The sequence below is a fragment of the Lathyrus oleraceus genome, chromosome 2, assembly GCF_024323335.1.
Source record: "Lathyrus oleraceus cultivar Zhongwan6 chromosome 2, CAAS_Psat_ZW6_1.0, whole genome shotgun sequence".
NCBI lineage: Eukaryota > Viridiplantae > Streptophyta > Magnoliopsida > Fabales > Fabaceae > Lathyrus > Lathyrus oleraceus.
In genome coordinates, this window is record NC_066580.1 from 242,026,009 (window position 1) to 242,048,867 (window position 22,859).

At 34.9% G+C, this 22,859-nt stretch overlaps 4 protein-coding genes and 1 long non-coding RNA gene across 18 annotated transcripts in view; 4 read left to right on the plus strand and 1 right to left on the minus strand.

The window, feature by feature from the left end:
• Positions 1–2,599: 2,599 nt before the first annotated feature.
• The window catches only part of LOC127119022 (general transcription and DNA repair factor IIH subunit TFB5-like), a 34,358-nt gene continuing 14,098 nt past the window's right edge, over positions 2,600–22,859 (plus strand). For 2 of the 9 annotated variants that reach the window (XM_051049244.1, XM_051049242.1), the window contains exon 1: positions 2,600–2,764. The gene's annotated coding sequence lies outside the window, so the exon portion shown is untranslated. Of the gene's footprint in view, positions 2,765–2,915; positions 3,027–13,592; positions 13,758–13,908; positions 14,020–22,859 lie in introns of those variants that run through there. The other 7 variants (XM_051049243.1, XM_051049240.1, XM_051049235.1 and 4 more) reach the window with 6 other exon arrangements.
• Positions 2,653–15,501, plus strand: LOC127119021 (general transcription and DNA repair factor IIH subunit TFB5-like). Of its 5 annotated transcripts, none has more exons than XM_051049229.1 (4): positions 2,653–2,764; positions 2,922–3,026; positions 14,180–14,311; positions 14,974–15,501. In XM_051049229.1, the coding sequence occupies exons 3-4, from the start codon at positions 14,277–14,279 to the stop codon at positions 15,149–15,151; spliced, it is 213 nt and encodes a 70-aa protein (XP_050905186.1). In that variant the 5' UTR covers positions 2,653–2,764; positions 2,922–3,026; positions 14,180–14,276; the 3' UTR covers positions 15,152–15,501. The 5 variants fall into 5 exon arrangements, with proteins under 5 accessions (XP_050905186.1, XP_050905187.1, XP_050905189.1 ...); XM_051049230.1 differs by lacking the exon at positions 2,922–3,026 and adding an exon at positions 13,915–14,019; XM_051049228.1 differs by lacking the exons at positions 2,653–2,764; positions 2,922–3,026 and adding exons at positions 13,667–13,757; positions 13,915–14,019.
• LOC127119025 (general transcription and DNA repair factor IIH subunit TFB5-like) lies at positions 7,578–8,925 on the plus strand. Its single transcript, XM_051049247.1, has 2 exons — positions 7,578–7,731; positions 8,398–8,925. Exons 1-2 carry the CDS (start codon positions 7,697–7,699, stop codon positions 8,573–8,575), a joined length of 213 nt encoding a protein of 70 aa, XP_050905204.1. The 5' UTR covers positions 7,578–7,696; the 3' UTR covers positions 8,576–8,925.
• LOC127119028 (uncharacterized) lies at positions 10,290–13,076 on the minus strand. 2 transcript variants are annotated; one of them, XR_007802559.1, is made up of 4 exons: positions 12,346–13,076; positions 11,811–12,238; positions 11,487–11,721; positions 10,290–11,379 (listed from the first exon to the last, which is right to left on the minus strand). It is a non-coding gene; the product is annotated as an uncharacterized LOC127119028 (long non-coding RNA). The 2 variants fall into 2 exon arrangements; XR_007802558.1 differs by having other exon boundaries at positions 11,487–12,238; positions 12,346–13,075.
• LOC127122743 (glutamyl-tRNA(Gln) amidotransferase subunit B, chloroplastic/mitochondrial) lies at positions 15,318–21,169 on the plus strand. Its single transcript, XM_051053032.1, has 9 exons — positions 15,318–15,388; positions 15,928–16,414; positions 16,740–16,949; positions 17,639–17,779; positions 17,914–18,117; positions 19,724–19,921; positions 20,485–20,553; positions 20,732–20,848; positions 20,935–21,169. The coding sequence occupies exons 1-9, from the start codon at positions 15,318–15,320 to the stop codon at positions 21,013–21,015; spliced, it is 1,578 nt and encodes a 525-aa protein (XP_050908989.1). The 3' UTR covers positions 21,016–21,169.

Consider the following 22,859-nt stretch of genomic DNA (forward strand, 5'->3'; position numbering starts at 1 on the left):
GTACATGGTTGTATGAGAAATATAAAGGAATGCTACTGATGGCAGTGACACAAGATGGAAACATCAACACTTTTCCAATCGCCTCTACACTAGTTGAAGGGGAGACTGTTGGGGGATGAAGTTTTTTCCTAAAAAATCTCCGATTGTACGTTGCTCCTCATCCTAACTTATGTTTGATCTTAGACAGACACCCATCAATTTTGAGTGTCTATAAAAACATTGATAATGGCTGGTAGGATCCTCCATTGACGCATGTCTACTGCATTAGACATATCGCTTAAAATTTCATGCAGAAGATCAAAGACAAAACATTATTGTCGCACCTCGAAAAAATGGGGATACGACTTCAAAGCGAAGCGCGATCGCACGCTCGCAATGATGGACTGAACAGAGTCGCCACCGAACTTTATTTATTCCTAAAAAGGAAAGGGGAAATATCGATAAAACCCAAGACAAAAGAAAAGGATAAGATATGGTCATCGCAACCAATATCAGGGTTCGGGAGTCGATTACGCAAGGGGAAGGTATTAGCACCCCTCACGTCCGTTGTACTCAACGGGAACCATTAGGTCAGTTGTGTGCATTGATGTTAGTTTGAAATGTTAGGCTTTTCAAGTTATTAAGTGGGAAAGAAAGAAATAGAAGAAAGGAAAATGTTTTTGGATTTTTGACGAAGGACTAAACCTAAGTTTTTTATTAGTGGGCCTGACAAGATTTAAAAATCCTGCTCCTACGTATCTCAAAAGAGAAATCAAGGCTTACGTAGTTCTGGGTAGAAAAATGTTTGTTTGTTGGTCGATTTTAGCGAAAGCTATCCTGTATTAATCGACGAAAACATTGTTTTACCCAAAACAGATGAGGAGTGGACGCATACCACACATCGAACGGATTTATAAATCTACATTCGGAAAAGCGTCATTATCTCTACTCAACAATCGTGGCCGAAACATTATTTTGTATCACTTAAGACAAGATACCTTTCATTTATAAAAAAGATTTTTGATTAATCGCACGGCGGCGAGAAAAGAATTTGATTGGTTGGATGTATTTTGAGTGATGGCGAGAACTTGGATGAGCGAGATATACATCTCGAATCCTAGCCTCAGGAGTGCATGGTATACACCATGTTCCATTTCCATCTTTATTAAAAAAGTTAAGATAGGAATTAAGTATTTTTGGAATTTGACTGGGAAAGGGTTTGAAGAAACCGCATTGACAAATTTAGGCGATGACGAGAGTTAAGATTGGCGAGGCATACGTCTCGAATCTTAACCTCAGGAGTGCATGGTATACACCATGTTCCATTTCCACCTTTATTGAGAAAGTGTTAAATAAGAATTAGGTATTTTGAGTTTTGTTGTGAAAATGACTTGACCTAGATCAAGTATTGATGGACGTTTAAGAGAAATTTGAATGAGTGTTTGAAAGAAAACAAAGTGGATAAACTTGGATGATGGCGAGAGCTAGGATTGGCGAGATATACATCTCGAATCCTAGTCTCAGGAGTGCGTGGTATACACCACGTTCCATTTTCATCTTTATTGAAAAGGTCTTAACTATGAATTAATATTTTTTGAGTTTTTATTATGAAAAATGGCTTGACGTTGGATCAAGCATTTGATGAAGTTTTGAAATGGGATGGAATAGGAGGGAGAAATGAGTTGGTTCGTTTATTGAGAAAGTACTCGACGTTGGATCGAGTCATATTTTTTGTATTTTTTGAAATTGTTGATTTTATTCTTATATTAGTATCTAACTAAACAACCAAGCAATAGAGAAATAAAATAGTACAAGATTATTACACATCGGGGGAGTGGGGTACATTTTGTCAAATGGGGATTAAAAAATCATGAAATAATTAAATCGGACCCAAACAACAAATAATGCAATGCATGAGTGTAAGTGCAAGAGAACCGGCTCATTGTAAGAAAGCCCAAGAGTAAGCTATGTGAGGTTGACGGCGATGCTTTAAAAAAGCAATCGACTTACAAGGGTGTGAAAAAGGGCTCGATATTAAATCGAGAAAATATGATTTTTATAAGTTAAAAAATGGTTTCGAATGCATGGTGCAATTAAAAGAAAAAAACAAATCATATTATTAAACAATAAATAAAAAAAGAAATATGAATAATAAAGCATAAATATAAGAGAAAATATTAAAAGAAAGAAAAACTACACCTAAGAGTATCAAACCCACTACACTAAAGATCTAGAAGCCACTCCCCTCCACCAGGCCACTTACTAACTAACTGATATTTTAATGCTAACCTTAATATATAAACTAACATAAACTAAAAAACGAATTAAAATAAAAAACTAAATAAAAAAAACAGTTAGTCTAACCTAATTAAAAACCAGCCGCTTGGCTGTTGGTTTTTTCAAAAAGAGAAATGGATTGGGAATACCAGTGGTAATTAAGTCCTAATTAAGTTCTAATTTAAAGCATGCTTTTTTTTTCTTTTTTTTTTTAAAATAACAATAAATGAATAAAAAGTGATAATGAAATAGTAATGAACAAAAATCTTTCAATCTCCTCTCTCGTGTCCTTCCGTCTCTCACCTTCTCATTTTTTCGTCCCCTTCTCTGAATCGCTCTCTCTCAGAAACCCAATCGTCCTCACGAACTCACCTCTCAAACTCTGTCTCGTCCTCTCAACTCACAATCTCACTTAATCGTTACCAACTAAACTCTCTCAAACTCAGACATTCGTTCGAATTCACATGCTCAACAAAAGAAAATCTCACCTTTGGCGACGACGAATCAGGTGAGCTTAAATCTTCCTCCTCAATACTGTTTTTTTGATTTGGGATTTTAGGGTTTGTGGTCTCTTGTTCGCTGTTTCCCTTTTTTGTTTATGGCCGCCTCCCTCTCAAATTTTCGTCTCCCTCTCTGAATCGCTCTGCTTCCTATTTATCTCACAGATTAGGGTTTCAAAAGTGTAATTGGTGTTCAAAGGAGCATCCTGCAAAATCCTCTTTCATGTGCTCAGCTTGGATCGGCCTATTTTGATGCTAAAACCGAAAACGGTAATGTGGACTCCTGCTTTCTCTTCGCTTTTGTCCTCATGCTAATTTGGGAATTCCTTTTGAATTTTAACAGCTTTAATTAATTACCTGTGTTACTGCAGTGAAAATGGAGCATTGGTTTCGGTTCCGTTCTATTACCGTTTTTCTGTTTCTGTTTTAGGTACCGGTAATAGATCCTCGTTTGCATCAGGTGCCTTGGTTCGAATTTCCTTGGCTTTATCAGCCCAAGGAAGGGTGTTTTTGGGTTTCACCGAATGAAAGGGTACTTGGGCTTATGTTTGCAATCATGACAGTGTTACAAGTCCCTCCTAATGAATCCTTGAGAAGCTGAGTGAGTTTTGAATTTCGGTATGGATTGTGCTTCTTGCCCTCTACAAGAGCATTGATGCAGCTGCTTAGTGCAAGAAGAGACCGGTAAATATTGGTACCCTCAAGAGACCTAAGTGTTCTTTGATCTGTGGCAAAAACTCTCTCTGACCCTGCAAGATCAATCAACGAGAGTTTGCCCACCTTGTGAATAATATTCACTGCAGTATCTCTAACTCGGTATTCAACCACGACCGAAGCAATGCCATCACTTCATCGGTGGAGTAAGCTCTGTATTGCGTAAGACTTGCTGCCTTCATTTCTTCCCTTTTTATTAAGTTGAATCTCCACAAACTTACCAAACTGACTTGAATTATTTTTCCTCACAGTCTTTGCATTGCCATTATGTTTTGCATTTGCACACTTGGAGCATGTTGTATGCAGCGTAGATTCTCCAAGACTTGCATTTTTATAGTGCTAAGATACGATTTACTGTTTAAATTTTCTATGTGCCCATTCAGAATCTTCAATGAGAAGCCTGGTCCAAAATATTTGATATAATCGTTCTCTGGAATCTCATTTGGAAGCTCTGTAGCTAGAAGAACTCCAGTTTCAACTGCACGGGTAAGATGTGATAAATCAATGTTATTCTTACGTGCCCATGCTTACATGGCTTGCAATTTTGAATACCAGAGTTGGATGCTAAGGCTGTTTCGTTTTTTTCCTTGCAGGTTTTGAAATATTGGACGGCCGGCATGCTAGCATTGAGTTGACAACATGTGTTTCAATATGGGGAATGGGATGATGCTAACCGAATTCCATGTGGTTTGATGGAAATCATGTTGTGGTTGGAACTCCTTTGGAATTGGGATTTCTTGAAATTCGACTACCTTGCTATTAATTCATGCCATAAGCAACAGACGAAATCAAAATGAAAGCACCATCATCACTGTTGAAATGAGTTTGTAATCTAGACATATGATGGACAAAGCAAAATTTGTAAACCATAAACTCGTGCAGAATGTCTATATACTCTGTACATCATAAACTTGTACATTATAATAGCACCATAAATTTCAGTCTTCAAACTAGTGCACTGCAGGTTTTGATGTGGGCTTTATTGTTGTTTTAACTTTGCAGGTGCATTGCCTGCAACCCTGGATAGGACCGGGTTTAATGCCAAGAACTGTATTGCTACAGGCTTGACGAGAAACGAGAGCAAAGGCTGGAACAGGTGGAGCTTGGCAGGAGGAAGAGGGCCGCTTCGAGGAAAAAAGCACCGGTCATTCTACATACTCTCCAATAGTTCTCGGTCAAATCCAGAAAATTCCTTTGTAGGTTCATTTGTAGATTTTTCTGCCGAGGGTCTGTTTGATCGTTTGTCTTCTAGTTGGCAGGTCAAATATATGGCGGCAGCAGAGATGGTAATTGGATTCCTGCGAGTGCAGAAGCATTCGTTGATCACAACGTCTCCAATATGAGTAGCCAGTTCCTGAGCAGATTTATTGAGCTGAAGAAGAGTGCAAAATCTTGGCATATGAACTGATATAGAATTGCTGTTAATGGGTCGACTTAGCTGTAAAGCTTCTCCCAATATCTTGATGTATCTTTAGTTTCTCCAGTTTTGTTCCTTTTGCCAAATAAGCTGGATTGTAAAGCCCCTGCTATAATGGAGCCAAACCGTCATAATTACTGCATCATCATATTGAGTTTTTTTGTTAGAAGTACAAGTAATTGACCAGTTTTCCGATGAGGAACTTCCATCATGACTGTAAGCTAGTGTCAAAACCTTTGCATTTAATGTAAGGTCATCTTTGCCAATCTCTTTGCACAATGTATCAGTCAGTGTCTGTGCTGCATCCCACCATGAAAAGAAAATGAACCACGCTGGTACTTGTTTTTTCTTTATGGATAAATAATATAGTAAATGAAAACCTCCATTAAAAGGTTTATGGATTAATTGTGGGTTTAAGGAATTTGGATATTTGATTATAAAAATGGATATGGATTTTTAGGCATAATCCAAAACTAACTTAAATATCAATTTAAATAATAATAACAAATCAGTAAAAACCAAATTAAAATCAAATTAATTTATAATTCATTTAAAATTACTTGGATATCAACTCTAACATTCATTTGGAAATAAAAAATCAATTAAAGTTTTAATCATTAGTAAAAATAAACAATTAAGATTAAATTGACAATTGGAATTAAACTTAATTCGAAATTAAAATCAAATTAAAAATAAAAAAGTCAAGATATTAAAATCCGTTTTATACTGATGAATGTATGCAAAATGCAAAAAATAAAAGAAAAAATGAAAAAATTTCAGGGTCAAAATCGGGGTATGACAATTATAAAAGAAGGTTGTCAATGCATGATATGAATTAACAGAACCTTATTTCAAACACTAGCGCGAAGACATCAGATTGTCAAACGCAAATGCGGTAAGGTGGATCGACAATATTCCATTGGAGAAGTGGACTGAGGCATACGAAAAAGATCAATGATGGGGCCACATGACAACAAATCTTGTGGAATCAATGAACTTTGTCTTCAAAGGCATCTGAAACCTACCAATAACCGCTTTAGTCCAAACAACCTATTTTAGGCTAGGGGGTTGTTTGAGATCAGACGTTCCAAATGGAGTTCAGTGTTACAATTTGGACAGTTGTTCAGTGATGCTTCAGTGAAATTCATTAAAGACGAAACTGCCAAAGTTAACACACATATTGTCACGGTGCTTGACCAGGTTGGTACAATGTTGTTGAGTCGATGGATCACAATGAAGGCATGTCGAAGGAACACTATTGAGTGGAACTAGATAGAGGTTGGTGCAACTGCGGAAAGTTCCAAGCCTTTCGTATGCCCTGCTCCTATGCCATAGCGGCATGTTCAAAGGTTCGACAATATCAATCCAACTTACTATCTGACGTTTACAAAGTCATAAACCTTTGCAATGTTTACAAAATTAGCTTTTCGGTGGTAGCAAAAGAGGATTATTGACATGCATATTAAGGAGACATTCTCTAACACAATGACATAATACGAAGAAAGAAAAATTGTCACCCAAACAGCACCCGTATTCGAACCGAAATGGACACGGCGAACAAAATGGTTAGATTATGTAGTTCATGTCGCCAGCCCGGTCATCATAATCATACAAACTGTCCCAATGTTGGACCAAACACAACAACATAATTTTAATTGTAACTCTTTTGCTTTATATTAAAAATAACATTCATTTCATAAATATCATAAGATTCAGTTACAATAACTTGGAAACAACAATTAAACAATAATTTAAACAACAATTAAACAATAATTAAACAACAACACAAACAACTACAACAATAAAATAACATCACAAACAAATACAACAAATAAACAACATAACTATGTGATTACAACCATCAAACAATTTTGTGAGAAGTATACATCATCATGTGAATGTCTCTGTCAGTTTTAACATTCACCTAGAAACGAACTTCTCCATTTTGGTTGAATGTGGTATCAAGCTATTGAATTCTTCTAATCTTTTCACCCTCTGCAATTTCTCCATCTAACCAGCGGTTCAATGTCCTGTTAAGATGTTCGAACATATCTATATTCCAACATTAGATCTTCACCGGAGGCTGCATTGTTGAAAAAATTAAATTAGCATTTCTCTTGTGAATATATGGGCACATATATGAATATGAAGATATTTTAAAGAAAAATGGGATGAGATAGTAAGAAGATGTGTGGAAAATTATGGAAGGGTGATGGTGTATTTATAAATGGAATGGTAAAGCTGTAGACACATACATTGGCGCGTATATAAAGTGGACTATGCATGCGCCATTGAATGTGGCACCTACACATGCATGTGTCACTCGTAGTGGCGTCATGGTCATGGATGCGCCAGTGCATGTAGCATCAATGAATAATATTTTCGTTGGATGCGTCAATGCACCTGATACCTTTATTATATATTTTTGAAAAAATGGTTATTTTGATAAATATTTTTAAATAATAGTTGTTTTAGAAAAAAAATTAAAAATTATTATTAAAAAAAAATTCACTTGACAAAGGATAAAAGTGTTATTAATCCAAAAATTAAAATAAATGATAAAAGTGCATTTAAATTTTATTTTATTTTTTATGAAAAAAGTTTGCTTTTATTGACGTGTCATCCGGGTATGAAAATCCCTAAATAACAAACAATAAAACTCGGCAGTTCCAATCCATCGCATAGAAAAAGAAGGAGGCGCCGCTGCTTTGCTCTCTCAACTGGCCGGAATACCTGCCGGAGCCGCCCTGCAAAAGAATTGCCTGCAGCAGATCTGTATTCTTCTATTACTATCTTTCCAGCCATTATCATGGTCAATGCAACAAAAGGCGTCTTCATTTCCTGGTTTCTTCCTATCACTCACTCTTTCCTTTCAATTTTAATCACTTTTTTCCTCTATGCCAAATACTCAATTTCAAACCTTGGGCCAGTTTGTTTTAGCTTTAAAAAAATGAATTTTTTCTTTGTATTTTTGAAAATGGATTTTGCAAAAATATTTTTCAAAATATTACAAGTTTTTCTAAATTTATTTTTTTTATATTAAAAGATTGAATTGTTCATTGTATAACATAAATATACATTATTAAAGATCAAAACATAGTTAAAATCACAATTTTTTAAAAAAATTATATCTCAAAAATGATTTTTAGAAAAAGCTATTTGAAATAGCTTCAAAATTAAGTGATTTTTTGAAATTTTGATATCCAAAAAAAAGTTTCCATAAAATGATAAAGTACCTAAAATAAAATTTTAAGAATAACTATGTAAACAAAATTTTCATTTGAAGTTTTTATGAAAAGTTTTTTTGTAAATTTTTTTTACACTAAAATATATAACACTATAAAATCATTTTTAAAAAAAAACCAAAACAAACGGCCCCTTCTTTCCTGAAAGTTGATTTTTTCTTGCAATTTTGTTGCCATTTACAATATTTTAGGGGTTTTCACCTACTTGATCTTTATTAGCATCTAATTTGTAATAATAGGTATTTTTTTTTTTGTTATTGTGCAGTGACATACCTATGGCTCAATATATCATAAATATGAATGCTTCAATGCCTGCATGTGACAAGTTCATAATACATGTCTTGGATAGTACTCACATGTTTGTTCAACCCCATGTCGAGCTAATGATTCGGAGTCAAATCGCAAAGTTTAGAGAAGACAATACATATGTCAAGCCTTCTTGATTCAATTTCAATTTCATCTTAGGAATATATATGTTATTTTAGTTCTTTATCATGTTGGAAAACACTCTTCTATTGATGTTGATGTTGAAATGCCTTTTGAAAAGTTGTATAGACACATGATACAACTATTTTGGTTAAATTCATAAGGAACTGGTGCACTATAAACATGACCAACTTGATAACATCTATGTTCAGCAGCATGAGTGTGTACACTGTGTATATTGACTTTGAAGTTGTGTTTGTTAAGACTTTCTCGAGCATTTCTCGGCAGAGAGAGCTGAAATAGTAGAGGAATGTTAAAACTATTGGAAAGAGGTTATCTAATTAAAATGTGTCTTCTAGTTTTGGCATTTCAGGTATTATGGCTTGATTGTAAACTACTCTTTTACATGATGTTGTGTTTATATAAGATGCTTACAAAAGTGAATCATGTCTGAAAATTGACAGCACCCCTTAACAGCTTGTCAACATGAGGAAGCTCTTGTCTATATAAAGTTCTTTACATGATATTATGCTTTCTCTGTCATTGCAAATTTTAAGCTATTTATTATTATGATGATAATTTTATTATTCTTTCTATGCTGGTGTAGTGCAACCAAAAGTTGGGTAGAATAAAAAAATGATATGTAATATTACCTCATAAAAGGTCTACTGGATCTGATTTCGATCTTCTATTGATATTTGATGTAACTTAGTTTGTTGATTGCATATAGAAAAATTTCACATGCTCTGTATACATTGTGTCTTTCCTGTTTTGATTTTCTACACCAAATAAAGATTATTGGCTTACAATGCCTTATATTTTATTTTTGCTCTTCTACTTATATGGCTGATTCTCCAGCAGGACTGTTTCCCCAGCAAGTTGTTCCTTACCATTTGTCTGTCTTCCTGTGGACCATCAGCATTCCCCGCAGTTTGGTCTGTCTAGTAGCGTCTCCTGTTAAGGGTCCACCATATCCCTAGCAGATAAAAAATTTTTTACAAAAAAAAGAGAATCATGCATCCATGCATCCATGCATATCCATGCATATCATGGCATATCACATCATATCACATCATGTCATGGGGATTCAGGATCAAAATCCGGGTCTTCTTAGTATTTAACCATCTCCCACTATGATCATATGAAGAGTGTCCTGCTTCATATTCTCTAGTTGAAGACGCTTAAATAGGGGCAACTGTCATACCCCGATTTTGACCCTGAAATTTTTTCATTTTTTCTTTTATTTTTTGCATTTTGCATACATTCATCAGTATAAAACGGATTTTAATATCTTGACTTTTTTATTTTTAATTTGATTTTAATTTCGAATTAAGTTTAATTCCAATTGTCAATTTAATCTTAATTGTTTATTTTTACTAATGATTAAAACTCTAATTGATTTTTTATTTCCAAATGAATGTTAGAGTTGATATCCAAGTAATTTTAAATGAATTATAAATTAATTTGATTTTAATTTGGTTTTTACTGATTTGTTATTATTATTTAAATTGATATTTAAGTTAGTTTTGGATTATGCCTAAAAATCCATATCCATTTTTATAATCAAATATCCAAATTCCTTAAACCCACAATTAATCCATAAACCTTTTAATGGAGGTTTTCATTTACTATATTATTTATCCATAAAGAAAAAACAAGTACCAGCGTGGTTCATTTTCTTTTCATGGTGGGATGCAGCACAGACACTGACTGATACATTGTGCAAAGAGATTGGCAAAGATGACCTTACATTAAATGCAAAGGTTTTGACACTAGCTTACAGTCATGATGGAAGTTCCTCATCGGAAAACTGGTCAATTACTTGTACTTCTAACAAAAAAACTCAATATGATGATGCAGTAATTATGACGGTTTGGCTCCATTATAGCAGGGGCTTTACAATCCAGCTTATTTGGCAAAAGGAACAAAACTGGAGAAACTAAAGATACATCAAGATATTGGGAGAAGCTTTACAGCTAAGTCGACCCATTAACAGCAATTCTATATCAGTTCATATGCCAAGATTTTGCACTCTTCTTCAGCTCAATAAATCTGCTCAGGAACTGGCTACTCATATTGGAGACGTTGTGATCAACGAATGCTTCTGCACTCGCAGGAATCCAATTACCATCTCTGCTGCCGCCATATATTTGACCTGCCAACTAGAAGACAAACGATCAAACAGACCCTCGGCAGAAAAATCTACAAATGAACCTACAAAGGAATTTTCTGGATTTGACCGAGAACTATTGGAGAGTATGTAGAATGACCGGTGCTTTTTTCCTCGAAGCGGCCCTCTTCCTCCTGCCAAGCTCCACCTGTTCCAGCCTTTGCTCTCGTTTCTCGTCAAGCCTGTAGCAATACAGTTCTTGGCATTAAACCCGGTCCTATCCAGGGTTGCAGGCAATGCACCTGCAAAGTTAAAACAACAATAAAGCCCACATCAAAACCTGCAGTGCACTAGTTTGAAGACTGAAATTTATGGTGCTATTATAATGTACAAGTTTATGATGTACAGAGTATATAGACATTCTGCACGAGTTTATGGTTTACAAATTTTGCTTTGTCCATCATATGTCTAGATTACAAACTCATTTCAACAGTGATGATGGTGCTTTCATTTTGATTTCGTCTGTTGCTTATGGCATGAATTAATAGCAAGGTAGTCGAATTTCAAGAAATCCCAATTCCAAAGGAGTTCCAACCACAACATGATTTCCATCAAACCACATGGAATTCGGTTAGCATCATCCCATTCCCCATATTGAAACACATGTTGTCAACTCAATGCTAGCATGCCGGCCGTCCAATATTTCAAAACCTGCAAGGAAAAAAACGAAACAGCCTTAGCATCCAACTCTGGTATTCAAAATTGCAAGCCATGTAAGCATGGGCACGTAAGAATAACATTGATTTATCACATCTTACCCGTGCAGTTGAAACTGGAGTTCTTCTAGCTACAGAGCTTCCAAATGAGATTCCAGAGAACGATTATATCAAATATTTTGGACCAGGCTTCTCATTGAAGATTCTGAATGGGCACATAGAAAATTTAAACAGTAAATCGTATCTTAGCACTATAAAAATGCAAGTCTTGGAGAATCTACGCTGCATACAACATGCTCCAAGTGTGCAAATGCAAAACATAATGGCAATGCAAAGACTGTGAGGAAAAATAATTCAAGTCAGTTTGGTAAGTTTGTGGAGATTCAACTTAATAAAAAGGGAAGAAATGAAGGCAGCAAGTCTTACGCAATACAGAGCTTACTCCACCGATGAAGTGATGGCATTGCTTCGGTCGTGGTTGAATACCGAGTTAGAGATACTGCAGTGAATATTATTCATAAGGTGGGCAAACTCTCGTTGATTGATCTTGCAGGGTCAGAGAGAGTTTTTGCCACAGATCAAAGAACACTTAGGTCTCTTGAGGGTACCAATATTTACCGGTCTCTTCTTGCACTAAGCAGCTGCATCAATGCTCTTGTAGAGGGCAAGAAGCACAATCCATACCGAAATTCAAGGTAGTCGAATTTCAAGAAATCCCAATTCCAAAGGAGTTCCAACCACAACATGATTTCCATCAAACCACATGGAATTCGGTTAGCATCATCCCATTCCCCATATTGAAACACATGTTGTCAACTCAATGCTAGCATGCCGACCGTCCAATATTTCAAAACCTGCAAGGAAAAAAACGAAACAGCCTTAGCATCCAACTTTGGTATTCAAAATTGCAAGCCATGTAAGCATGGGCACGTAAGAATAACATTGATTTATCACATCTTACCCGTGCAGTTGAAACTGGAGTTCTTCTAGCTACAGAGCTTCCAAATGAGATTCCAGAGAACGATTATATCAAATATTTTGGACCAGGCTTCTCATTGAAGATTCTGAATGGGCACATAGAAAATTTAAACAGTAAATCGTATCTTAGCACTATAAAAATGCAAGTCTTGGAGAATCTACGCTGCATACAACATGCTCCAAGTGTGCAAATGCAAAACATAATGGCAATGCAAAGACTGTGAGGAAAAATAATTCAAGTCAGTTTGGTAAGTTTGTGGAGATTCAACTTAATAAAAAGGGAAGAAATGAAGGCAGCAAGTCTTACGCAATACAGAGCTTACTCCACCGATGAAGTGATGGCATTGCTTCGGTCGTGGTTGAATACCGAGTTAGAGATACTGCAGTGAATATTATTCACAAGGTGGGCAAACTCTCGTTGATTGATCTTGCAGGGTCAGAGAGAGTTTTTGCCACAGATCAAAGAACACTTAGGTCTCTTGAGGGTACCAATATTTACCGGTCTCTTCTTGCACTAAGCAGCTGCATCAATGCTCTTGTAGAGGGCAAGAAGCACAATCCATACCGAAATTCAAAACTCACTCAGCTTCTCAAGGATTCATTAGGAGGGACTTGTAACACTGTCATGATTGCAAACATAAGCCCAAGTACCCTTTCATTCGGTGAAACCCAAAAACACCCTTCCATGCATGGTGCAATTAAAAGAAAAAAACAAATCATATTATTAAACAATAAATAAAAAAAGAAATATGAATAATAAAGCATAAATATAAGAGAAAATATTAAAAGAAAGAAAAACTACACCTAGGAGTATTGAACCCACTACACTAAAAATCTAGAAGCCACTTTCCTCCACCAGGCCACTTACTAACTAACTGATATTTTAATGCTAACCTTAATATATAAACTAACATAAATTAAAAAACGAATTAAAATAAAAAACTAAATAAAAAAAAACAGTTAGTCTAACCTAATTAAAAACCAACCGCTTGGCTGTTGGTTTTTTCAAAAAGAGAAATGGATTGGGAATACCAGTGATAATTAAGTCCTAATTAAGTTCTAATTTAAAACATGCTTTTTTTTTGTTTTCTTTTTATTTTAAAATAACAATAAATGAATAAAAAGTGATAATGAAATAGTAATGAACAAAAATCTTTCAATCTCCTCTCTCGTGTCCTTCCGTCTCTCACCTTCTCATTTTTTCGTCCCCTTCTCTGAATCGCTCTCTCTCAGAAACCCAATCGCCCTCACGAACTCACCTCTCAAACTCTGTCTCGTCCTCTCAACTCACAATCTCACTTAATCGTTACCAACTAAACTCTCTCAAACTCAGACATTCGTTCGAATTCACATGCTTAACAAAAGAAAATCTCACCTTTGGCGACGACGAATCAGGTGAGCTTAAATCTTCCTCCTCAATACTGTTTTTTTGATTTGGGATTTTAGGGTTTGTGGTCTCTTGTTCGCTGTTTCCCTTTTTTGTTTATGGCCGCCTCCCTCTCAAATTTTCGTCTCCCTCTCTGAATCGCTCTGCTTCCTATTTATCTCACAGATTAGGGTTTCAAAAGTGTAATTGGTGTTCAAAGGAGCATCCTGCAAAATCCTCTTTCATGTGCTCAGCTTGGATCGGCCTATTTTGATGCTAAAACCGAAAACGGTAATGCGGACTCCTGCTTTCTCTTCGCTTTTGTCCTCATGCTAATTTGGGAATTCCTTTTGAATTTTAACAGCTTTAATTAATTATCTGTGTTACTGCAGTGAAAATGGAGCATTGGTTTCGGTTCCGTTCTATTACCGTTTTTCTGTTTCTGTTTTAGGTACCGGTAATAGATCCTCGTTTGCCGGAGCCGCCCTGCAAAAGAATTGCCTGCAGCAGATCTGTATTCTTCTATTACTATCTTTCCAGCCATTATCATGGTCAATGCAACAAAAGGCGTCTTCATTTCCTGGTTTCTTCCTATCACTCACTCTTTCCTTTCAATTTTAATCACCTTTTTCCTCTATGCCAAATACTCAATTTCAAACCTTGGGCCAGTTTGTTTTAGCTTTAAAAAAATGAATTTTTTCTTTGTATTTTTGAAAATGGATTTTGCAAAAATATTTTTCAAAATATTACAAGTTTTTCTAAATTTATTTTTTTTATATTAAAAGATTGAATTGTTCATTGTATAACATAAATATACATTAGATCAAAACATAGTTAAAATCACAATTTTTAAAAAAAATTATATCTCAAAAATGATTTTTAGAAAAAGCTATTTGAAATAGCTTCAAAATTAAGTGATTTTTTGAAATTTTGATATCCAAAAAAAAGTTTCCATAAAATGATAAAGTACCTAAAATAAAATTTTAAGAATAACTATGTAAACAAAATTTTCATTTGAAGTTTTTATGAAAAGTTTTTTTGTAAATTTTTTTTACACTAAAATATATAACACTATAAAAATCATTTTTAAAAAAAACCAAAACAAACGGCCCCTTCTTTCCTGAAAGTTGATTTTTTCTTGCAATTTTGTTGCCATTTACAATATTTTAGGGGTTTTCACCTACTTGATCTTTATTAGCATCTAATTTGTAATAATAGGTATTTTTTTTTGTTGTTATTGTGCAGTGACATACCTATGGCTCAATATATCATAAATATGAATGCTTCAATGCCTGCATGTGACAAGTTCATAATACATGTCTTGGATAGTACTCACATGTTTGTTCAACCCCATGTCGAGCTAATGATTCGGAGTCAAATCGCAAAGTTTAGAGAAGACAATACATATGTCAAGCCTTCTTGATTCAATTTCAATTTCATCTTAGGAATATATATGTTATTTTAGTTCTTTATCATGTTGGAAAACACTCTTCTATTGATGTTGATGTTGAAATGCCTTTTGAAAAGTTGTATAGACACATGATACAACTATTTTGGTTAAATTCATAAGGAACTGGTGCACTATAAACATGACCAACTTGATAACATCTATGTTCAGCAGCATGAGTGTGTACACTGTGTATATTGACTTTGAAGTTGTGTTTGTTAAGACTTTCTCGAGCATTTCTCGGCAGAGAGAGCTGAAATAGTAGAGGAATGTTAAAACTATTGGAAAGAGGTTATCTAATTAAAATGTGTCTTCTAGTTTTGGCATTTCAGGTATTATGGCTTGATTGTAAACTACTCTTTTACATGATGTTGTGTTTATATAAGATGCTTACAAAAGTGAATCATGTCTGAAAATTGACAGCACCCCTTAACAGCTTGTCAACATGAGGAAGCTCTTGTCTATATAAAGTTCTTTACATGATATTATGCTTTCTCTGTCATTGCAAATTTTAAGCTATTTATTATTATGATGATAATTTTATTATTCTTTCTATGCTGGTGTAGTGCAACCAAAAGTTGGGTAGAATAAAAAATGATATGTAATATTACCTCATAAAAGGTCTACTGGATCTGATTTCGATCTTCTATTGATATTTGATGTAACTTAGTTTGTTGATTGCATATAGAAAAATTTCACATGCTCTGTATACATTGTGTCTTTCCTGTTTTGATTTTCTACACCAAATAAAGATTATTGGCTTACAATGCCTTATATTTTATTTTTGCTCTTCTACTTAAAATCCCAAAAGATTACGAAGCTGTCATTGGTATTGAAACTCATGTTCAGCTTTCTACACTCACCAAAGCCTTTTGTAGCTGTCCTTACAGTTATGGATCGTTTCCGAACAGTAGCATTTGTCCGGTTTGTATGGGTTTGCCTGGTGCTTTGCCTGTTTTGAACTCTAAGGTTATTGAGTTTGCTGTTAAACTGGGACTTGCTCTTAATTGCAACTTGGCTTTTAACTCCAAGTTTGATAGGAAACAGTATTTTTATCCTGATCTTCCAAAAGGGTATCAGATTTCTCAGTTTGATGTTCCGATTGCTGCTGCGGGTTTTCTTGATGTTGATATTCCTTTGGAGTTTGGTGGGGGACATAAGAGGTTTGGCATTACAAGGGTTCATATGGAAGAGGATGCAGGGAAGCTAATGCATGCTGAAAATGGAAATTTGTCTCAGGTACTGATTTATTGGTTTTGATATTTAATTAACTTCGGTTATTTCTTGCCATTTGTTTATCCTATCTATTTTACATTTAGATTGTGGTAAATGTGAGTGGGTGACCCACTGCATTTGTTCGTTGATACATTTATATTTATTTAAAGTATTTTGAAAAATCTTAAGTTTGATCAGTTTCATATACTTTTCCTGCATTGTGCATGTTTTGTAACATTAAATGCTTTGTTTCGCTCATTTTCCCGAATGATTACAACCAAAGGCTTGATAACTTTTATATCTATGATGATGATACAAGTATGTTAAGTTTGATGGTATTTTTTCACAGGTTGATCTAAATAGGGCAGGGGTACCTTTGCTAGAGATAGTTTCTGAGCCTGACATGAGAAATGGTATTGAAGCATCAGAATATGCAGCAGAATTACAGAGGTTGGTTAGGTATTTGGGAGTGAGCAATGGCAATATGCAAGAAGGTTCTCTTCGTTGTGATGTAAATGTATCAGTACGACCCATTGGGCAGTCAAAATTTGGGACAAAGGTATAAAAATGATTATAATCTTTTCATGCTGCACTCCATTTCATTATTAGGTAGCTTGTTGGTCTTGCCGTTCAAATTGCTTGGAAACTTTATTGATTCTGGCCTATGAAGCTTCGACATGCCATTCACATGGTGTGTTGCCGTGTCGGACAATGTTGTCCTTACTCTAATTATTCATTATCATTTTAGAAACTCGGAATAATCTGTTAGAGGTTATTTCACAATTGGTTCTGTTCTTTCCAAAGCCTGAGTCACATAAACAAGATAAAGTAGTTATTAGCTTTTTCGAACCGTATTGGTGTTTTGGGAGCAGTGGAAGTATTTGTAAGCAATTAGGTGAAGCGTGAGAAGTTTTGGGTGTTAATTACCTTGAAATGACATTTTCTCTATAAACCAATACATTTTACATTTGTGAAGGAAAGGAAATTTATTATCTGAGCCGATTAATTTGGTTTCGGTTTCCAAGAAAATATGTTATTGGACAAAGTTGTGAGCTTTTATCAACAATGAAAGATTAAAATGAAGAGTATTTCTTGCAAATTGATTTTTTGGAGTAAGAAAGTTGACTTGTCTATAGAAATAATGTACCACAAAAATGATTTTAATCGAGCTTTATGTTGCAATATAATATTACAAGTACATTATATTACCTATTTAGGTGCTAATATGATCAATTGTTGTTCTGGCAGGTTGAAGTAAAAAATTTAAACTCATTTGCGTCAATGAGCAGGGCTATTGATTTTGAAATTTCAAGGCAGGTATTACTTCATAGTCAAGGTCAAGAAGATCAAATAGTGCAGGAAACTCGACTCTGGGAAGAAGGTTCTCAGGTTAGTACTATATTGTGATATTGTTGTTGTTTACAATCTATTCTAGGAGTTGTAGCAGTTACAACTACAAGATAGCTTTCTTTTCCCTCATACTCTTTTTCTTAAAGAATAATAACTTTTGTTATTCTGTTTAGAGAACAATTACAATGAGAAAAAAGGAAGGCCTCGCTGATTATCGATATTTTCCAGAACCAGACCTTCCATCAGTAATCCTTTCCCAAGAATACGTGGATGCTATTCAAAATTGTTTACCGGAGCTTCCTGAAGAAAAACGTAGAAGATATGAAAAGATGGGATTAGGCATGCAAGATGTTCTTTTCCTAGCTAATGATAAAAATGTGAGTTACCTGCTGTTTTTCTGGCGTTACTAGATTCTTTACCAGTTGATGCACATTACTGAAAATATATGTTCTGATAGGACTAGAATTTAGATAAAGAAACTCAGGTATTATTTGGAATTTAGAATGAAATAGTCATTGAATCGAGCTAACATGCAAAATTGATAAACTCGTATTTATGTGTTCCTGTGTTTAATTGGTTCTCCGGTTTTGCATTTTTGGATTTTTTGTGTTTCTGCATTTCTCATATGCTGCCTTTGCTTGGTTCTGCTAGCAAGAGAAGCCTTATCCATTACAGTCATAGCATAAAATGTCCCAGTTCCTTTAAGCTCAATAATATACACACTTCCAATGTCATCATACTCAACAAGCTCTACAAACCTGAAATGACTAAGATAAGATTAGAATTATACCCCTTAGAAACCATGTGTTGATTGCATCCCACCCCACAGAACTAGAGTATGTGACTTAATTGGTGCACTTGTGCTCTCAAGACAATCACTAGTGGAACTGGTACCACTCTTTGTAGATGATTGATACTTATGCCATTAGGATGAGATTGTTAGCCGTGTTCTTATTTTCCAACTTTTTGGCTGTTGTTGCTATGGAAATGCAAAACAATGGACATTTGTAAAAAGCATGAATGATTGTTTGTTGCAATAGTAGCAGAGTATGGCTGCAATTTTTGTTGTGATATTTTAGTTTGTGTTTCTTTTATTCGTATGAAGACTCTTTATATTTTTTTGGAGCAGAATAACAGGACAAAGTGAAATAATTTCAGCTTTGTTGTTTAAAATTGCTTGAAATAAATTTTATGCAAATCAGGTTATGATTGCTTTATGGAGGCTGAATTCTACTGTTCACTATGATGATTTTGATGTTCAATTGCTGCCTTTAGAGAAGAATTAAATAATGTAACTTTGGAGTAGAAATAAAAGTAAAAAAAATATGAGTTTGGTTCTTAACTCCAAAATCAGTTCAAATGTAGCAACAGTTCGGTTCACATACAAAAAACAGGTCGGTTCACATAAAAAAAAACAGTTTGGTTCGTAAAGGATATGTTTGGTTTTGAACCAGTTTGACATGAAAATTCAGAACCCGGTGCACTGAACCTTAGAATTAGTTCAGTCCGGTTTGGGACAAATCATGAATGGTTTGTTTTGGTTTTACCGAACTGTTTTTGCCGTTTGGTTCGGCTTTCCTTTCTGAACGAACCGCGAATAGTCCTACCTGCCACTATTTATTCCTTTTCCTTTTCTATTCTATAGTCTACTCTTAAGTAGCTCACCCCTATCTATCTCTCCTAGCAATTTAGATACTGACAAGTGTTATATAGCTTTCGTTCTAAACTTGTAATCTTGCTTGAGATGGTGAATCATTTGTTGGAGTGTTTTTGTAAATGTAGGCAAAAGGTGCAAGACACTTAAACTTCGTGTATTTGCAGCACCAAAGAATTTTGATTGTTTAAATGCACAATGGTCAGAGATGCAACAAACTAACTAATGTGTTGAAAAATAAAAATGCTACACAGCTTAATGAAAGAGAATTCAATAAAGTCCAAAAGCTAATAATGACATGATTTGTGTTGTCTCAATGGATGTGTTAGATTGCAGAATTTTTTGATGCTACTCTTGCAAAGGGTGCTGATGCAAAGCTGGTTGCCAACTGGATAATGAGTGACATTGCCGCCTTCATGAAAAATGAAAAGCTGACCATAAATAACATAAAGCTTACACCTGAAGAGTTGTCCGAGTTGATAGGTTCCATTAAAGGTGGAATCATCAGTGGCAAGATTGGGAAGGAGGTATAGTTCACTTTTGCACTAATTATTACTGCATACTTATTTATATTGTTGTATGTCTAATCATATTCATATCTTTTAGCTTTTCTCATTTGTTTTTCCAGAGACTTAAATTCTGTGTGCATATTAATTGTGTGTTTATGGACCAAGGGGCTTAATTTATAAAATATGTTGACCAACAGTGATGTTTAATTATTGGGCTAATACTTTGTTCCTGTTAGAATCATGCACTGTTTTTGGAGGTTTAATGGATTGTGTAAATATAGTATTCAGGAAAATTGTTTCTTTGCATATATTACATTCATTAAACATATATTTTCCTTTCCATTCCTTTTCTGTTTCATCTAATGTATATATACCTTGTTTGTTTGTTAGTTAGACTTTACTAATGTCTTTCATGATGAGGTTTTGATTGACACGGTAATATACAATGGTTAGGCTCATGTGTTGTGCCTGCTTCATTCATTTGTCTGCATGGATTAGAAAAGAAGGAAAAACAATCAGATATCTGTTATTCTGGACTTTTTTGCATTCTGTATTTTTACAATTTGTTCATGTGTTTGCAGATACTATTTGAGCTGTTAGCCAAGGGTGGAAGTGTCAAGGAACTCATAGAAAAAAAGGATTTGGTTCAGGTTAGTCCCCACTCACGACTCACGCGTATTCCCCTGTAGTTTTGTCTGCCATGCCACGCATCAAGGCCTATAATCTGCATAAAAGCGCAAACTACTATCTTTTTTCTTAACCAAAAGTAAAGGGCTATCTCCACTCTTCTAAACACAGCTACATTGGATTATTATTTGGAAATGACAGATAGCAGATCCTGTTGAAATTGAAAAAATGGTGGACAAAGTGATTGCAGAGAATCCGAAACAGGTAGAGCAATATCGAGGAGGCAAAACTAAACTTCAAGGTTTTTTCGCAGGCCAGGTATGAACTTGTAGATCTGGAATAATTTAATGTTTTACTTTCCCCCTTTTATTATCATAGTTTGATTTACCTTTGTCCAAATGCAGGTGATGAAGGTATCTAAAGGCAAGGCAAATCCAGGTCTACTTAACAAGATTCTTTTGGTGAAATTGAATTCAAAAAGCTGATGTTAATAGATTGCTATATGCGTGTCTTCAATGAAGTGTTAGTGCTACTTAGTTAATCACTTGCATAACATGTGAGTGTTGATCAGTGATAAAATGTCACCTTGCACTAGACAAATTGGAAATGAAATATAAAATTGATTTCCATAGGGCTGCAGTAATTGCATTTCAACTGTTGATATTTCTCTGCTTTGTCCTAATTTTTTTTCTTTCTGTAGAGGATTAAAAGGTGAATTAGGCTCCCGTAGCATATGTGGCTTATTGCCCCCGATTAATTTATTGATTGAATATACGTTGATCCATCATTTTCTTGGATTATGCAATGAGAATAATTTGGTGTTCTCTATTGCCTAAACAATGATAAGAGAGCATATCTATTTGGATATAGGTATAGCCTATGTAGCACTGATATCTTTGAAAAAATGCGTGTTTATTTTTTAAAATTATTAGATGAATGTCGTCGTATTCGATGTGTCCGTGTGTAGCGGTGTATTTGTCACTTTATGATTTATTGATTAAACCAAAAGCAAAACTTACAAAGAATCGAGTTGCCACCGCACTTTTATTTATCCGAAGGAATGACTAAAAAGCGAACAAAAGCCTAAGAAGTTTTACACATAGAAAACTAATGAAAAGATCAGAGAATCTGGGTAAGGGGTAAATTACGCAATGAGAAGGTGTTAGGCACCCAAAACGTCCTAGGTACTCCTAGGGAGCCCTTTTCACACTTGTTGTACGAAATGTTATTTGTTTATGAAATATTTATTGTGCAAACATGATTGAAGGGATGGGAAAAAGAATATACAAATTTATTATTTTTGTGTTTGGATGGATAACCATTGCCTACGTACCTTTATAGGATCAAAACCTCGTAGTTCGGCTAAAAGATTTCCAAAATATGAGTGGGTTCATTTTAAACAAAAGCCCTAAGGTCTTTCGTTATCCACGGGAGAAAACTCAATCTTATACAAACAACAAGTCCACCATGTGAGAAAAGCTTCAACTTGCTAGTGAGGGGTTAACCCTATAATAAGCAAGGAAGTCTTACAATTCAATCACTAAGGACAAAAGGTGAGATTAACATCAACCAACTAGGATAAATCAAACTTATGGCTAATGTATGAAAACTTATCAAAGATGGACAAAGCCACAAAACAATTGAATGAGTTGGATTAACCAATTAGAATTTATTCATAAAAGATGGTCAAAGTATGATTAGAATTCAATTCAAAAGAAGTATTGTGAAAATGAAGTTTGAAAAATCAAAGGCCTAAGGCCTAGGTTTCTAATTTGAAAAGACATGAAAATGTTTGCACAATAGTTTTCAAATTTGGATTAACATGCAAGTGGAGGTTTAAGAAACAAAAGGATGGAGGGTGAGGGAGTGTAAAACTTCTCAGATGTTCACCTCTTGAGACCATATGTAGATGATCCAAGTGATTCCTTTGGAATAGGCAATGATGCAAATAAGCAAATGAGCAAAGCAAATGGATACCGGATGCCAATCAATGGACTTACACCAATCTCACTGAAGCACAAATAATGGATGCCGGATGCCAATCAACTGGACTTATACCAATCTCCTAAAACAAAACAATGATACCAGATGCCAATCACTGGACTTATACTAGTCTCACAAAGGAAAACAAGAAAACCGGATACCGGATGCCAATCACTGGACTTACACCAATCTCCTACCATATCACAGGAAACAAATGCCAATAACTGGACTTACAATTGACTCCTCAATGGTCATAGGAAACAACTGCCAATAAATGGACTTACAGTTGACTCCTCAAAACAAGATGATCACACAGATATGAACAATGATTATGAAGTGATGTACC

Bases quoted from the DNA above. Each gene is read 5' to 3' on its own strand.
- LOC127122743 (XM_051053032.1), top strand. From the start codon at position 15,318: ATGACCAACTTGATAACATCTATGTTCAGCAGCATGAGTGTGTACACT. The intron at 17,780-17,913 runs GTTAGTACTATA...TATTCTGTTTAG, and splicing joins TCTGGGAAGAAGGTTCTCAG to AGAACAATTACAATGAGAAA. The intron at 20,849-20,934 runs GTATGAACTTGT...GTCCAAATGCAG, and splicing joins AAGGTTTTTTCGCAGGCCAG to GTGATGAAGGTATCTAAAGG.
- LOC127119021 (XM_051049229.1), top strand. From the start codon at position 14,277: ATGGTCAATGCAACAAAAGGCGTCTTCATTTCCTG. The intron at 14,312-14,973 runs GTTTCTTCCTAT...GTTATTGTGCAG, and splicing joins AAAGGCGTCTTCATTTCCTG to TGACATACCTATGGCTCAAT.
- LOC127119025 (XM_051049247.1), top strand. From the start codon at position 7,697: ATGGTCAATGCAACAAAAGGCGTCTTCATTTCCTG. The intron at 7,732-8,397 runs GTTTCTTCCTAT...GTTATTGTGCAG, and splicing joins AAAGGCGTCTTCATTTCCTG to TGACATACCTATGGCTCAAT.